Consider the following 18,511-nt stretch of genomic DNA (forward strand, 5'->3'; position numbering starts at 1 on the left):
CTTCCGAACATCTCATTCTCTTTACTTTATATTAAAAGAAATTATTGTATTTTATATTATGAACAATTCCCAGCATTTTTCAATTCAGAAAATTTTTATTCTACCCCACCGTTTTCTAAATAAAAGCATTTGAAAAAATAAAATGCGAGTTTTCGCCGAATACTCGTTATTGTGGAAAATAAACATTTTTTTGTGGGTCCGGTCAAAAATTTATATTGAATTCAATTAGATATTATATTTTGAACAAAATATTTTCATCTGAAATTGTTATGATAAGTAAAATCATCATTACAGTCGGGGAACCTTTAAGATGAAATAGTTTTCCACGGGACCGAAAAGAGGTTCCCTAGCTGTAATGAAGATTTTACTAATAACAATTTCAGATGAAAATATTTTCTTGTTTTCAAACTTTTAAGAGCGCGATTCTGTAATTGTCGGGGTTTTAGTTTTCAAACTTTCTTATTTGATACTCGATTTCACAATGAAAAAGCATTACAGCTAAACTATAATAAATATAATTGTAGTGATCTTACAACCTTAAGATCCATTAAATAGCAGCGATCATTTTGTTATATTTTGTAGTAGGTACATATACGTCGTATATGTACAATATAAACCGTTAATTCTGTTACATTTTTCGCTCTATTTAATAGCACAGCTAGCTTTACTCATGTATGTACCTATTATTATTCTGTTTGTAATTTTACTTTTTATTGTAAATGATACCTATTCTTTTTATGATTGGCGTTTTTTTATTTAATTCCTAAACAATTCTATTTGTTTTTTGTTCCTCTATAAAACAGTATGTGAAAAGTAATTGTTGTTGTCTGTTCTTAAGCATTTTTTGTTAATTGTATTTATTACTTACGTTTGTAAGTGTTGTATTCAAGTGCGGATTCACCCGATTGTTAAATAATTCGCGATTTTTTCAAAGGGGGTTGCCCCTTAAAAGCTTTGAAGAGTGAAAGTGTTGTTTCCAAGATATCTACTAAAATCGTTTACGAAGATTGATAAAATGGAACAATTTATTTAATCAATAAATTAGTTTTCTTTCATTCACAAAAATAACCAATGGCTTGAGCTTATTTAAGGTTATTAGGACCCAAATAGCATTAAAATCCAGCCCATTTGACTATTAGGATACTATTTTTCATCATATCTACAGATTTGCTCAAAAGCAAAAGCTTTTCGAAATGGATTTTATCCCACATCTTAAAAACTAATCACTCAATTGTTGAATCTATGTGACCCAATTTTAGTATTTTTTGGATCAAAATTGCCAATTATTCATAAACCAAGTTTCATGAAATTCTGAAACAAAAATTTTTTTGTGAATTGCTCGTGCTTTGAAAGATGTACCAAAATTGCAAGACATTTTTTGTCTTCGATTTGGATAAAATAAATTATTTATAGTACTTTTGGCCCAGAACATACAAAAATTAGACAGCTTTAATGATTGGATGAATAAATTTCAAGATATCGACTAAAATCGTTTAAGAAGTGTGATGATATATCGGAGTAATTTTCCCTTAAAAAGATCCCTTTTGAGAAATATTGATTAGTTCTTATAATTTGAACAAATCAATAGACACTGGCATGCCAACATTGCAACACTTCAATAAAGAAACCAAAAATATTTCGACGTTTTTCAAATATCGAATCGCCGAGCTATAAATTAAATTTTTTCTTAGGGGGATCATTATAGGACACCTTCCCCTACTTTGTTTTACACTATTCCATAAATATTTAAACCAACTTTTAAATATTAAAATAATTTTATATTATTATTCATATTATTATATTAATTTCGTAAGATTATTTTCCAGATGATAAAAATTCATATAAAATACATAAAATTTTGCTCAAATTTTCAGTAAGCTTTTTATTTGATATGAATATTCTAATTTTATTATAATAATATAATATATAACTTTAAGTCTATTGTTCGTTTACAATAATAAAAATGTAGGTACTAGGTATATACCTACGTAATACGTTACGGTATTATTATACTATTTACAGACATTATGGCGTGGGAAAAATACACTTCTTATAATTTCTAGATAAGCATATGTGTCTGCATAAGACAAATTATTAACCAATTAATTAATTATTAATAAATCTACAGTTAAAAATTAAAAATAATCAATAAAATTTTTTTTATCAAGAATAATAAAATTATTATCAATAATATTAATAATAATGTAATGGCTATTGTGTTGATCATGGGACAAACTCCTTTAGTGATTATGAGATATTTCCCAGAATAGACTGAAAGTCAAAAATGGAGCGAAATTTCTATACTTATTTTTACTTGTTTTTAGTAAAGATAAGTTTCGTAATAAATAAAATTGATGTTTTCGTGAAGCATTCCTCCAATATCGAATTCATGAAAATTATGTTTTTCGATTTTCTTATTATATTTTCCCAATATCTTTTCCAGTACTACAAGCAGGTCCTCAATAAAGGATCTGTATATCCAGGGCATATAGAACCTTGATGCTCTCATTGAAAACATCCTTTCACCGAGAAACAGGCCAAAAGCAACGTATAAAGTCCTGCATTAGCTTCTTTACTCGAACTATCAAAAGGTGGATGTAAACATTTGAATCCAAGCATTTTACTCGTGATTTTCTATAAATATTTTTAAGTGCGAATAACATGAATATCAATTGATTTGGAACTAAATCTCTGTACAAGTGAAATCGTTGGAGAGCCTCAAATTTCGAAGATGATAGCTCAACGGACTATAGTGTCCGAAGACATACTCAACTGTATCTTAGTAAATCTCACAGAGATATGCAACGATTGAATAATACTAAGGATTTCAATAAAACTTTATAAATACATTTTTTGATTAACAAAGTTTCCAAAAATCGCAAAAAATTTCCTAGGTCATCGGGCTTTTTATTATTATTTTATCGTTCTAAGTTGGGTGAGAAAATTATTAATAATATAGGTTACCCTTTTCAATTGGATATTTCTATATCAAAAAATCTAGAGACTGTGATAAAAAACTATCTAAAATATTTAGACAATCTTGTAGTTTATAATAATACCATAAGCACATAAGGTTGTCGATGATATAACAACAAAAATTTTAATTTAATTATGAGTTTATCGAAGATCCATCATTTGATGAACAGAGACGACAATAGTTAGAGTATTGATGATTGAAGAGCGATATCTATATTATCAAATTTATAAGCAGCACTTGCACACAATATATTATATATTTTAGTAGTTGTGTGGTATTGTAAAGCTAAAAATAACACATTATTTGACTACAAAGCATGTATTTGGTTTATATGTATGTACCGTGCAATAAACAAAAACTTTTTTACAATACTACAATAGGGTAACAAACACCTTAAGGTAGTACCTACACGAAAGTGATATTTCAAGAATTTCTCAAAACTCAGAATATAAAATATTTAATTCATAATACACATGCTGTTAAAATTAGAAGATGATTTACCATGCCATACATGAGATATTAGCAATTAAAAGTGACGCAATTTGTACGTGTACATGGGAGAAGCGTATAAAAATACACAAATTTACAAATATTATATTTATTAACCAATGAATGACGTCCACCATCTCTATGAAAAACTAATATAATGTAGAATACTATATTTAGAAAATATATAAAAAAAATAAAAATTATTTACCATATAGTTTCGATAAAAAACTTAAATAAATAACTCGTTTTAGCGATGTTTTTTGTGGAAAGAATATAGAAACTAATGGTAAACGTATATATCATAGTGTGTGTCTGTATACGTATAGGAGATAAATTAGTGTGTAACTACAGTCTTGTGAAAATAATATATGGTATATGTATAATAGTCATAGCACAGTTAATGCATTGAATGATAGTATTAGTCCAAAACTTTTTGACTGGACTGTCGCGGAGGAACTACCTTAACGTAACACATTCGATTCACGGCGAGTTTCAGACATCAAAGCCCAGGTGAAAAGGGCCCATTGGGTGACGCCTCTGGAACCAGCGAATGAACTGCTTCTTCTTCACACCAGGGAAATTTGTTACTTAAATGAGACTTTATGTGCTATTCTTTGTCAGGTATCGCCAATCAAAAACTTGAATCAAGACCTTGTCAACATTAAAATACATGACCAGTACCAGCATGTATGTACTTAATAATAATAGGTAACTCTAGTGTAAAAGAAGGTATGTAGGTATGATAAGCAGCAATATAAAACATGTAGTCAAATTTAAATACGACTTTATTATCATATCCACCATATTCTAGTTGTGTCGTAGTTGTATTCGAAGTCATGAAGAAGACGGTGGATATGGATTAGTTTATAGATGGTATTACATACATTCACATACCTATACCTCGGTATATAGTAAGGATGATGCGACTAAAAAAGGTATTATTATTGAAATAAACATGAGAATATTTACAATAAAAAAATGTCTCTACGTTTTATACCTCAATGTACAGACTACGAAGTATATTATATGGTTTTGAAGTACAAAATCGATATTAAAATTTCTTCCGATCTTCGTTTTTCTAATCACGAGATAAATGGAAGTACAAATTAAAAGGAAAAAAGGTTAAAGGAAATTAATCGAAATGAATGAATTGATAATGTTAGCTTTACATCTTTTTTATAGACATCATGATTGGTGTCGCCTTTTGAGAGTAAGATAGTGGATTACTAGTGAAGCTTTCAGTACATGATACTGTACAGTACATGCTGATAAAAATTGACCGCCTTCTATGAAGTCAATTGCGCATTTTTTTAACTACCCTTCTTTAAAGTTATTTCGCAAAGCATAACTTCATACAGGAATTTATGTTAGGCAAACAGTTTGTTGGTATTCTTATAAAAAATAAGAAGTATGTGAAGACTATAGTGGCTACAATTTAGTAACGGCTGAACCAAACCATAAAAACTTTAATTACCTATTGTTATCCTCTTAACGAATTATTTTCAAAAGTTCTGGAAAAACTTCATTCTTAATTTCCAATCAAAACGCTAAATATTCAACCCTTAATTCCATTTAATGGGATAAACCTGACCGTTAATCGGATTTTGAATCGGTTTTCCTGATATTTTGAAGTTATTTTGCTATATTCAGGGTTCTATAGCAGGCAAGGTTAATGCGAAAATTCGTAGCAAATATTTCTTTTTTTCACCTCAATCCGACCAGTAGAAGCAGAGATATTCAATAAAACGTCACCAAAAAAAAACAATGTAGAGATAAATTATCCCAAAACTGCGTACAAAAAGTCGTGCGGATCGTTCTGGAACCGGAAAACTCCATTTATCTGTTTTTTTGGAACGATAGAAACCTACTTTAAAAAAATTAGCTTTCTCCTAAAATTTTCCGAAATGATTATCAAATTCGGTAGATTCAACCCAAACACCATCAAATTGTTTGCACAAACGGATATGAACATGAATAGAATTAGGGACTTGAAGAGTGCACTTGAAGAGTGCTTCACAACAAATTTATTATTTGAATTTAGTAAAACTATTTTGATACGCAATTTACTATTCAATTTCTGAACTGAAGCAGAATCTTGTATGTAGTGGTCATGTGACTGTTTACACCAAATTTTCAGCATATAATACTTATATTACGCTTTTATTAAATTTTCCATAACTTTAAGCATAACATCGTGAGCATATAACAGTTGAATATAATCTATTTTTGTGGAAAATTCTATTTTAATTTTTATATATAAATAAAGTAATTTAAAAAAAAAATTAAAAAAACTTAAACTCGGAATAATGAAAACAATAAAAATGCGAATTTTGTCATGAAAATCGGTATATATGGGTATAAAAAAATATTCTTTTTATAATAATTTTTTTTCAATATCTCTAATCATCTGTAACGCTATGCAAAATATTAAGAATCGGTCCTATTTGCCAATTTGTAGTGGACTTAGTGTAAAGTTAAGACTTCGGTTATGTATTTTAAAAAATACCCATCACCCTGTAAGACTGTGCAAAATTTCAAATCGATATTCCTATAAATAACGAAAATATGAGGGTATCTTCATCTTCAACGCGACACACTTGTAGAATTCTAAATAATTAACATCTTCAGAAGATCATATAACTTCGTATAACTTTTGATCTAGAGGATGAACAAAGGTTAATCCCAAATTTGCATCGAAATCGGTGCTATAGGTCAGAATTAACAGATTTCATCTTTTGTCTCCTCGTTTATTGGAGTAATAGGCTATAAATCCTCTATCACAACTATTCTAAATCATTCATTTTAACACATACAACCTTTGCTTTGCTTACTAAACTTATTCTATAATAAAATTTGTTATTTAAGTGGTGACTGGTGTATATGGAATATGAATAGTAAAGGTTATGTTAAAATGCCTTTTATGATACCTTTTTGTATATTTATGGTTCATATCATAATAGTAGTATCATGGGACTAATAAAATTAACGTAGATGCCAGTACGCCACACATAGGGACACAATGTGTGTAAGCCCAGTAGAATATCATCAACTCATATCAAAAATTTACATCAATATCGAAGACTTAACTTTTCGATTATCTCACATTCAAAACTATGTGTGATTTTTTTATATTTTTTAATGTGTTAATCGATTGTTTATAGACTATCATCGCAAGTATATAAAATATTAGTAATTAAATTGATTTACGTAAGAAGGGCATCAATACCGTTAGCAACGCGTTTATATGGTACGAAAGCTAACAAAATTTTCAAGGGTTTATTTTAAGACGGGAGTAGCGTTGAAAAACTTTTGGAAAGTAAACTTGAAGATGTGCTCTAAGACTCAAGGACCATTTGTAACAGGAAAACAAGTTTAATGTTTGTTCTGGCACCCCTTTTATGAAAACTCTTATTCTCTTTAAAGAGTTTTTTCTTACTGTAGATGAAAAGTCAGTTCGATATAAATAAGTTTATTTCTTTGATATTTTTTAAAAGAAAGATGACCAATTTTCTCTGTATTATATTCATAGAACTTGTAATTATTGATTGAATTGGTACACTCACTTAAATTAAGTAATTAACGATTCAAGAACATACAAATTTATGATGATGTATGATAACGATTTTACGTAAATAGTAATAGAATTATGTGAGAATTAAACAGACGACTCAACTAACACAATTCATTGACAGAATAAGGAACATGCTTAGAATAATAATATAACAATAATAGGTACGTAGTTCATTGTTTAAATTGGAATTGTTATAAACAGGATGTTTGTATATGTATTATGATATTGCAACAGGTAAAAAAGCACATTTCTTGTTTAGATTACTTTAAGAATTTTGTGCTCTTAAACCAAAGCAATCTATTTAGTTTATTCACTCTTAAGTCTTGTTCATAATGGGATATCGCATGAGAACATCTGAGGAACCATAAAACTTTTCTCAAATGTTAAAGTATTTTGGTAGGGTAGCTACCTATATCTATACGCCCCCTTTTTGTGAAAAATAATTTTTTTCTTAAATCGTCGACACTGATAGTAACACTAGACGTTGTAGTTTTTTAGAAAATTATTGTGGTTTTGATAAAAATTTCGAATGAATTTGGGCGAGTATTTTCTGAGACATTTTGACAGTCGGTACCTCAGAAATTTTTCGTTCAATCTTAAAATCATCCTGATTTTCGTATCTTTAGATTATACAGGGTGGGCCATTTTAATCTATTATGACGACAGAAAGGGTGCTTTGTTAAATGAATACATACTTGAAACCTCGTGAGTGGCTTCCGTTTGGCGATTCTACCAAATTTCTCTCTGAGACTATTTTCGAAAGTGATATAGGCAAATATTGTGAAAATTTCATTGTTTCCGATTTGGATAAAAATCATTTTCCAGAGCAATTTTGGTCAAAAGATACAATATCCAGTTCATTAAATGGCTGAGCATGTAGTTTCAGATATAAAATGGTAGATATAAAATCTCGCAGCCATGTCAATCGATATCTCAGAATCGTCGCTTGTCGTTCGACCGCAAAATGAACCAGATTTTTATCTAGTATCAGAATGTAGTGAAACAAATAATGAATTAATAATCCATTCTATTCACAATTTGTAACCAAGTGCCAATATAATATAATAGTTACCCATAGTTTGTTAGACCACGACTATCAATATGGTACCCTCCCCCTCTCCCGTTGAAATATTTTTTTTGTTGCTATTACCTACCATATTAAGAATTCAATTGGTTGCCCGTTTTAAATTACAGCATAATCTGGAAAATAAATTTTCATGTTTTTGCGGGATATGCTGTAATTTTCAAGTGGCAAATACCTAAAACCTGTACATGTAAACTCAAACAAGTGAAATTTCAAAAATCCTCGGCAAATTTCTTGGGTACGGTACCCTAAACTTGCACTTGAAACATATATGAGAACACTCTCCGTTAAATTACCTTTCATATGAATCCAAAAAAATTAAAATCGGTTCATCCGTTTAGGCGCTACGGTGCCACAGACAAACACACAGACACACACACATAGCGGTCAAACTTATAACACTCCTTTTTTAGTTCGCCGGTTAAAAAAGATGTGTCATGTGTCGAAAATTCCGCGAGAAGTACGAGTGACCTTTTGGATCTTTATTAATGTGATTTAGATCTCTTGTTAATGTGATATATAGTGTCCATTTTAACACTATGTACATACATACATATTTAACGATAATAAAACGTTACACCCTTTTAATTTTGTGATTATAAAAGAAAATAAACGTATTTATATCCTCTAGTTCTAGAAGTATGTTGAAATGTAAGGGAATGCAATGTGTAAAGAAGTGTATACAGGAAAATCTTCATTTCCCATAGCTATTTCTAAGTGACTTGCTTGCCTTACATACATATATACTCGTATACTCATATACTCTCTCATAAATAAGCTTTCCACTTTCTATACACCGAGTATCTAAGATCACTTATCCACCACTATTTTTAATCTATCCGGCATTGCCAGTCTCGAAGTGGCGTGCGTAAGACATCTTAAATTTTATTACAATCCAAGATATCGTTTTTTATAAGAGGTTAATTATGATGCAAGACGCAGTTAAATTGAAGACCTTTAATCTGTAAAAATTTAATAATCACAAAACAGCAAAATTTGAAAAGGTCGTAAGGCTCATCTATGTTACTTCGAGTTTATATCAAACTTATCGGTACCGGATTTTTCTTAACCTTAAAAAGATTTTATTTTAAAACTCAACAAAAATTGTATGCTACTTTTTAGAATCTATAATTGTTTTAGAAGCCATTATTAGACGAGTAACTTCTAAGATATTACTCAAACGCTATTAGAATTGATCTTCACATATTGTTATGACAAGCCATTCATCCAATTGTCTATTGGAGTACCATTTTTAATTTTTTGGGTTAAAACGTTCGTTCCATTCCTTCGTTTTTCCGACATGTTGGGAATGGGGCCACGCCAAACGGTCCAAATATTTTGTAGGCCACTATTATTCTCTCTTATTTTATTCATTTATCTGGCATTCATAAGAAAAACGAGAATGGTTGTTCATAATTTTTCAATAGGTCGTTTTATTGACATGTTTTCCATTTTCTACATTTAAAACGCCCCAATTTCCAAAGTTTTCGTGAATGAAAACGTTGTAGGTTACACTGTAATGAAGCCAGCCACTAAGTTTCGTAAAAGTGTTAGTCCCGAAACCATACCACACTCTGTACTGTAGACTATAGTCATATTTTTTAACAGAACCCAAGTGTAGATGGTGCATCAGCCCTTGAATGAAATTTGAATAATCCTAGCGACGCCCGATACGATAGACAACTTTCAACCATAAAAACGGAAACGTTACAAAACTTTTTTGCAAGCTGAGTCAAAACTCGTACGGGGCGGCAACACTAGAAGAGGTGGCTGAATGATCTGAGCCACCCAGTCTACGTGTATTATAATATTATACATATAAACCATTCGTGAGAGATGCTTTCACTAGGGATTTCATTTATTAAATTTCTTGTACTTCGTTTTATGTTGATAATTAAGTTTACAGTAACAACAGTTGCAAACACTGGAAATCTATAAAATGTTTAGATGCATACTCAACAGTTTAGCCGCCACCAGCATTCCCATATTTGCAGAAATCATTTATTAGCTAGCTAGCTATTTTATTAGATTTATTTGCTTTTTTTAACATTTTATCTAGATATTTATTCTATTTAATCTGTATCTTCATGTTTATAGGGTCGGATTAAATCTAGGTTTAAAACTAGATAAAACACGCACAGAGAGTATATCCCATACATAGAATCGGTTAATTAAATTTAAAATATTCAACAAAAAATTAAACTGAGGATTCTTCAGTATTCAAAATGTAATTCCTGATGCTGTATGACCTTAGACTATCTATCACAGAGTTGTTTTTAACGTGCAGTTCCAATCAATTGCTACGGTTTTACTTTCGATTAGTGCCATTCTAAAAATTCCTTTAAAAAAATGAACTTTGAACTTTACTTTAGCATAATCTTCTTTAATTTCAGTCATGTAACACATGTTGCTGGATGGCTACCACCGGCAGAAAAGTGGGAAACTGGTGATTGCAGACAAAATCTTCCTTATGGGTGGGAGCAAGCCATTGACGCTCATGGAAAATCGTATTTTATAAAGTAAGTTAATAATTTTACAATTCTTTAATACCAAAAAAACCTCTAAAATCTAAAAATTTTACCGACTATATTTGCCGGTTGATTTTTGTTTCAAACTGCGAATTTCAAATATTAAAACTGAAGCACTTATATTTATGTAATTGTAATTTTAGCCATGTTAATAAAACAACAACATACGAAGCGCCAATTGTTGAAACATGGTCCTATGAAGAAGTGCCTGTTCCAACACCACGTCATGTAACGCTTATCAGAAGTCCTACGTTAGGATTTGGATTTGTAGCTGGTTCAGAGAAACCAGTAATTGTACGTTTCGTAACAGAAGATGGGCCAAGTGTTGGGAAGGTAAAATTTAATCTTTATCTAGAAATATCTTTAAATATAAAGAATATTAATCATTATTTATTTTAGCTACAACCAGGTGATGAAATCCTTAGTGTCAACGGAGAAGATGTAAAAGATGCACCACGAGAAAAGGTCATTTCAATGGTACGATCTAGTGAATCAAATGTAGATTTAGTAGTCTGTCAACCAGTAAGACATAATTACATGTCAACAATTGGACGTAAAAGTACGCTACTAAGTGCCAGCAAACGAGCTCGTCTTAAAGCTCGACCTAGTCGTGTTCGATTTGCAGAAAGTGTATGCGTGAATGGTGCTCCATTATTTCCGGTTTGTATCTATTACAACTTATCTGTGAAGTAAAAATAAAAATTAATATACCATTTTTTATTTCAGCCATCTGCATTTTCACTCGGGGAAATGTGTGCTCCACCAATGGCGAATGTTTTAAAAGTATTCTTAGAAAATGGTCAAACTAAATCATTTAAGTACGATGCAAATACAACTGTACAAGATGTTGTGACATCATTGCAAACTAAATTATGCTTAAATGCCACAGAACATTTTAGTCTGGTTGTAGAACATATTAAATCGTTGCGAAGAAATAAATTAACATTATTAGATCCACAAGATACATTAGCAAGAGTACGTATCTAACAGTTAGTTCAGTTCATTACAGTTTAAAAGCGAAATTTTACACAGAAATGTCGAGGCAACAAACATTCAGAATTATGCTTCAGCTTTTTCCACTCGATCTGTCCACTGAAGTTTCTTTCGGAGTTTTCTACTGACTTTTATCCCTGATATCAGTTCTTGGTGTCTCTACATTTCTGTTAATTACGCGATTGTTAACCGAGCTAAAATTAAGAATCAAAGTTCACTTCTAATATAATATGTTTTATTTTTATAGATAGCTTCAAGGCCTGGTGCTCATAAATTGCGGTGCCTTTTTCGTGTTTCATTTGTTCCAGTTAGTGTTAGTAATCTTGCACAAAGAGATCCAGCTGCATTGGATTATTTATTTGCACAATGCTGTAATGATGTTACAGCTGAACGTTTTGCCCCAGAATTACAGCCAGAGGCAGCATTACGCCTTGCTGCGCTACATATGCATCAACATGCCCTTGTAAATAATATGCCGCCCACCAAATTAACTGTTAAATCTGTCGAGTAAGAATCAAACAGAATTACTTTTAAAAATTGATTTATAAAATTTAATTATTGTTTATTTCAGACGTGAATTTGGTTTAGAACGATTTATACCGCCATCGTTATTAGAAAATATGAAACGAAAAGAAATTAGAAGATTAATATCACATTTTTTACGGTCGTATTCATCTTTGGGTAATGGTGCGCCAAGTCAATCTGGAGGTGGAAAGTCGTTAACACCTCTACAAGCTAAATTGCTTTATTTGGATTTAGTATCTCAATTACCAAGTTATGGTGCTAAATGTTTTAGTACAGGGCCGCCAAGAATAGCAACACCAACCGATTGTATAGAACGTGTTTTACTCGTCAGTCCACGATTTGGATTAAGTCAAATTGCAGGCGGTCATAATAATGTAGTAAGTATTTTTTAAATGTTTTAAATATTTTTACATTTTCAAAACTAGTACAGACTAATCGCTATATGAAAATTAGGAATCGATAAGTGTCGCTACTAACACTGACCAAATAGTGAAATAGTGTCCATTTAAAATGATTCGATACTCCGGAGAATATTGAGCAATCTTTGATTACCAACAAATCAGTAATTCGGATATTTCGATATTCCTCCATAACCTCTTTCTTTTTTCTGTATTTACAGCCTGTTCCAATAGCTAGACTAGAAGATATGAAGCACATAGAAGTAAAACGTGAAGATGACATAAACAGTATTGTGACAATAACAATGTCAAGTGATCGAACACTCCTAGTATCTTTAGAGGAACGTGATGCATGTGAATTAGCCCTCGTATTGCAAGGATATCATCAAGTGTTAACCGGTAAATTATTACCAGTTGATCGTGAACGAGAACCACCCGCAGATGATTTAGCCCCGCCATATCTAGCCCAACATAATGTTGTACCAGCAAAATGGAGTTACATTGATTATGAAACATTACCCTTACAACGAGCAACGTTTATCTCATTACCCAAATACCATATGGGAGGTGGGGCCACAACAAATGGTTTTACTAATGATCAAGCATACAGCTATGACACAATAAAACGTGCTAATGCCAGTGTTGATTTTATAAAACCGTTAAACGGTAGTATATTCAATAACGTTGACAATAATATGAATAATCAAATGTCGAATAAAAATCAAATGATTCACGATTTTAAACCAGGAGGTCGTGCAGGAGGTTATGACCTACAAAGTGTTGTATCAATGGAAATCCTTGAAAGTGGTAATATTGTTGAAGCACGTAACGAAGAAGTAATACGAAGGGTGCAGGAAATGCAAGAGTTAGTTGAGAATAGTGAACAATATTTAACGGAACAAGAACAGTATAATAATGCTTCACGGAACGGTGATAGTGGGGGTCATTGGACTGAAACCAATTTAGATATTGAGAGTGATTCAGATAGTCAAATGAGTGGAATAGATGATGCACCTGGAACACTTAAACACAGTGATAGTCTATTATTACTATCCCAGAATCACTTAGATAATAATATAAATCATCAACATATGGATTTAAGTGTTTTAACAGATGCGCTACAAAGTGAAAGTGATTCAGAATCATTTGCTACACCGAATAGTTCCCCTATACATTATAATAACACGAATAATAAACCAATTCGTACGAGTTTCGGTTTACATAGTCCCGATAATAATTGTAAAAATGAACAAGATCTTAAAGAATATCTACGTCAATTACGTAAGCATGCACAACTTGATGAAAATATGTTAAACTTGGAGGATGGTTTAGATATATACGACTTAGATCCAGATATAATTGATTTAACTCTCTTACCTCCGCCACAAACACCCGATGAATTAGATGATTTAGCAAATATTTCAAATGCGTTGAATGTACCTCCAAGTTCGTTTGCAGATTCTCCAACAACTAACTCTCAAGCAAATCGTGTCGTTGGTAAATTTCAAAATTATAATGATAATTGGAATAAATCTATGTATACTAAAAATGGATCAACTTACTCAAATATGAATAATTTTAATTTAGACAATATTGATTTAGATGAATTTTTGGCAAGTGTGGCTGTGAAACCTCCAACGCAACAATTAACTCCTGCTGTTGAACTAACACCTGAAGAAATTTTATCGTACATTATTCCACCACCTCCTAGTTCTAATGAACGGCCTAGTATATCGTCTTCGTCAACAACATCCTCATCATCTACATCACAGAGTGATTCAAATAACCATGCGAGAAAAGCTCCAGAATTGAAACGACGCAATAGTGATGTCCAACAAAATACTAATATTTCCATTGCAAAACCTGTTATTGATTACTCCACTGTAGATCGAAAAGGTGCATTTTCATGTTGTGGTAAAGGAAAGCAAGATAAAAGTCAAAAAGAGGATACAGAAATACAACCTCCACCTCGAAATAGTATATCAGAGATGAAACCTCCTGATAGACCACCAAAAACTGTAGTAGAAAATAGACAAAGATCGAATTCGTTTTCTAGTGATGTTAAACCTCCTATATTGCCACCACGTGATTCAAATAACATGCCAAATGTACCTCCACATTTATTATTACCTCCAAAAAAACCGCCATTACCCCCAGTACCATCTATAGAATTGCGTAATAAAATAAAGAGTCCAGCACCAATTTTAAAGAATCGAACAGCGGGTATCGGTAGTCCACATTTACAAAGAAATCAATACAAGGATATTGAGGATGAAATTGAATCACCTCAGAGTGTGACATTATTTGTACATGATAAAAAACCGATTCCAGCCGATTCAAAGAAAGCTGTTAGTACGCCAACTTCACCTCATTTAGGTCGAAATTCAAAATTAAGTTCAGTTGCAATTGAACAGCTTGATTTAAATAATACAAATAATCATTTAACTACGAGTAGCCCGCACACAGCTCGTAAAGAATGCTTATATAGAAAAAATTCATTAGATCGTAATACATTCTCGAATCACGTTGTCACGGAACACAGGAGAACAGCGTCGTCTGTGGATCAGACGCCTAGCAGCATGTCCGTATATTGTAAAAATACAAATAACGATTGTAATTCTACTTACAGTCATGCAAGATCTAATTCAGAAAGTAAAACTGATTTTTCACCTCGTGTAAGGGAAACTTTACTCACTAAAAGTGATGTTGCTCTTGCTGGATTATTGGTACGTTTGGATCAAATTGCTGCGCAATGTAGTGCAGCACAGGCTCGCGGTGGTGGTCGACAAATGTGTGAAGACAGATTTCAGGTATATTATTTTTCTCTAAATCTTAAAATCTATCTAATTCTATCAAACGCAAATCTTGTTCGGTTTAAAAAAAGTTAATACGTAATTCTAATTTGCGTCATATTTTTCAATTTTTTGTTAGATCTTACTTATTGAATTAAATTTAGTTTAAACCATCAAACTTATCATTTTTTTAATCTCATTATACGAATATATTAACCCTATCATTTTCAGATGGCACGTGATGAATTGACTTCGCAATCTCTACAATTGGTAACTAGCAGTAAATGTGTTGTAGTTTCAATGGCTTGTCCAACATCTATTGATTTACCAGAACATCTAGCAGCCTGCTTAACAATATTGCGAAGGCTCACAGAATTATCACAAGATCTTAGCGCACATACAACTGCACCTTTGCAAACTCGAAATCTAATTTTAAAGGTAAATATTTTTTTAATTAAAAATAGTTGTTATCCGAATAATTGTCTTAAATTAACGTTATTTACGATACAAGTGGGGTAAGAGTGTTAATAACGTAAGCATAAGAAATTTGCAAAGCGAATGCGTATCACGAGTTGGAAAATCGTAGAGGTACGTTAATAATACGTTGGAAATAAACGAATTTAAGGATGTAGGAGCAGGGTAACAACTTCCAGTAAAAGTCACAATATCGCTATCGCTATGCCTATCGTTATAAAAAACCTTTTTGAGCGACTTTAAACTGCCACCAACATTTGTAATCCCTTTATCGACCCTTTCCTGCCGAGTTTGCCCCTTAACAAATTATTTTGTAAATTGACTACTCTTCCAGGTAGTACGCATAGTCTACTAAAGGTCTGTTTATTGTATTCAAATCGAAAATATAAGTACAAAATTTTGTTTGTTTTCAGGTTCATAGTGTAACATCCGCATTTCGTGATTTAATAAGTGCAACAATAGTAAATACATCACCAGAACAGTTAGAAGAAAAATTAGCACATCATGCGGAATGTTTAGCAAACGTTTTAGCAACACTTTTACGCAGTTTACGTGTATTTTCTCCATGATATTAAATATAATAAATTAATAAACAAATTATAAATAAATAAATAAAACTCTACTGTATACAGATAAGGAACAAACGTTGCTTTGTATATCGCAACATATAGAAAGTATTGAGATCTTTTATGATATATGTCATTTTTAAATGTTAATTATTGACCAATATTTTTGGAATTTATTGTTGGTACCATTTTTTGATAATGATTATAAACAATTCATAATAATCATCTATTTTTTATATGTTTATTTATTTTTTTATGGTACAAATTATTTTTATTATATCTTTATACATTTTTTGTTTTTGTATTATCAACGATTTGATTTTTGATATCCCCAAATTTGATTTCTCAAAAATGCATCAGGCAGAAAAATCTTCTGTTCAATCCTATTAAAAAACTCATTCAAATATGGACATATCTAATTCACTTCAATAGAACTTAATTAATACCAAATTTCCGATTTATTTACGTCGGAACTTACAATCCAACGTCCAACGAATTTGGGTTTAGATGGATTTATTTAAATCGGAATTTAATTAGACCACATATATTTAGATTGTCTAACATGTTTTAATAGATCACAGCCTAGTACTTAGGCGCCCTAAGAGTTTCTTAATATTGGCTGCGTTTGCAGAACTGAGCGCTCAGTTAGTTTACTGAACGGTCTTTATATATAGACTAACCGCCGTACTAACTGACGGCTCGCAAGCCCTTAGTTCGGCGATTTTGATTGAATCGAAAGAAGGCACTGTAAGTTATAATAAAATATTTATTGATATAGCGTATTCAGTTTATGCTTACGTTGGTAGGACCGGGGATCCTCGAATATACACGATTATTCAAAATGCATCAGGCAATGACAATATTTAAATAGATAAAGTTGGCATCCAGTAAAAACCTAATTCGTTGGATTATAAGTTCACAGAAGGATAATTACATTCAGTTCGTTTTTCTATTTTTGGATGAAAGCAAACCAAGAAAGCAAATGTTGATAGATAGCTATTTGCACATCAATTTTGTTGATTTAAAAAAATAACCTCATGATTATAGTAATTTCAGCGCATATCGATCGAAACAAACCTTAAAAATTTAATCAAATCGTTGTCTATAAAACCCAGTGGCACTAGGCAAAATTGTTTTGAAATAATTTCTAAAATGAAAGAATTTTTTATAATGTGTACATAATGGACGATCGTAACAAAATTTTAATGAAATTTTGCCTAGTTTATTCTATACATTTGAATAATTTATGTTAAGATTTTAAACGTTCTAAGAATTAAAATTATCTTTTTTCTTTTAACTTGCGGGCATAACTGAATTCAGTGTTAAAAGTCGAAATATTTATAATTTCTATATCGTTTAATTATATTATTAATTTTAGTTTCCACACAATCTTTGTATCATTACTGTAATAATATTGCCTGTATTTTTAAATTATATTACTTATAAAATTAATGTGTAAAAACTCAAATTAATAATATACGATATAGAAACTATCCTCGAACGGTGCCAAAAACGGTTATACAAAGAGGGAATAGGACCGCTGTAGATCATGAACGATTAGTGGCAAAAGGGAAATAACTAAAACATCGATTTGATTGAGGATATTGTAACTTTGTAAGTCAAACATTATCAATCATATTTGGTCTCAAATAACAAAACTTAATATTATCAAGTACTGTAAGAAATGAAGCATGGAAATTTATGATTTTTTATGGGACACGGCTCAAAATGTTCGTGTAAGTGTATAGAATAGAGTCATATTGAATAGAAAGTATGATCATACCATGCGCCCACGGTAGCGTGCTTAGAAGTTCGCCCAAGCTAATTCTGCTGAAAAATCATGTAAGTTGAGAAAACAACCATCATATTTTGGGCTATTCTCAACATTTCTTTTCTCATGACATTTTTTCCTAAAACTCACCAACTCCCATTTTGAAACTAAAATTTTGTTATCAAATAATTGATTTAAAAACGATTGAAATTTATATTTGGACTATTCAAAGCACTTTTTTGGTCCTGTATTTTTCTATAAAAAAATTGTTTAGAAAAATCCAAAATATAAATTTCAATCGTTTTTAAATCTAATTCATTCATTCGGCTTCATTTCTTAGGAT

At 31.2% G+C, this 18,511-nt stretch overlaps 1 protein-coding gene across 1 annotated transcript in view; it reads left to right on the plus strand.

Annotated features, from left to right (window-relative positions):
* The window catches only part of LOC123299908 (FERM and PDZ domain-containing protein 4), a 332,124-nt gene extending 315,724 nt beyond the window's left edge, over positions 1-16,400 (plus strand). The window contains exons 3-11 of the mRNA XM_044882321.1: positions 10,515-10,640; positions 10,793-10,982; positions 11,049-11,309; positions 11,376-11,624; positions 11,890-12,149; positions 12,214-12,544; positions 12,787-15,375; positions 15,589-15,795; positions 16,245-16,400. Of these exons, the coding sequence (XP_044738256.1) occupies positions 10,515-10,640; positions 10,793-10,982; positions 11,049-11,309; positions 11,376-11,624; positions 11,890-12,149; positions 12,214-12,544; positions 12,787-15,375; positions 15,589-15,795; positions 16,245-16,400 (4,369 nt within the window). The remainder of the gene's footprint in view (positions 1-10,514; positions 10,641-10,792; positions 10,983-11,048; positions 11,310-11,375; positions 11,625-11,889; positions 12,150-12,213; positions 12,545-12,786; positions 15,376-15,588; positions 15,796-16,244) is intronic.
* The last annotated feature ends 2,111 nt before the right edge of the window (positions 16,401-18,511 follow it).

Source organism: Chrysoperla carnea, chromosome 5, assembly GCF_905475395.1.
Source record: "Chrysoperla carnea chromosome 5, inChrCarn1.1, whole genome shotgun sequence".
NCBI classification, from domain to species: domain Eukaryota; kingdom Metazoa; phylum Arthropoda; class Insecta; order Neuroptera; family Chrysopidae; genus Chrysoperla; species Chrysoperla carnea.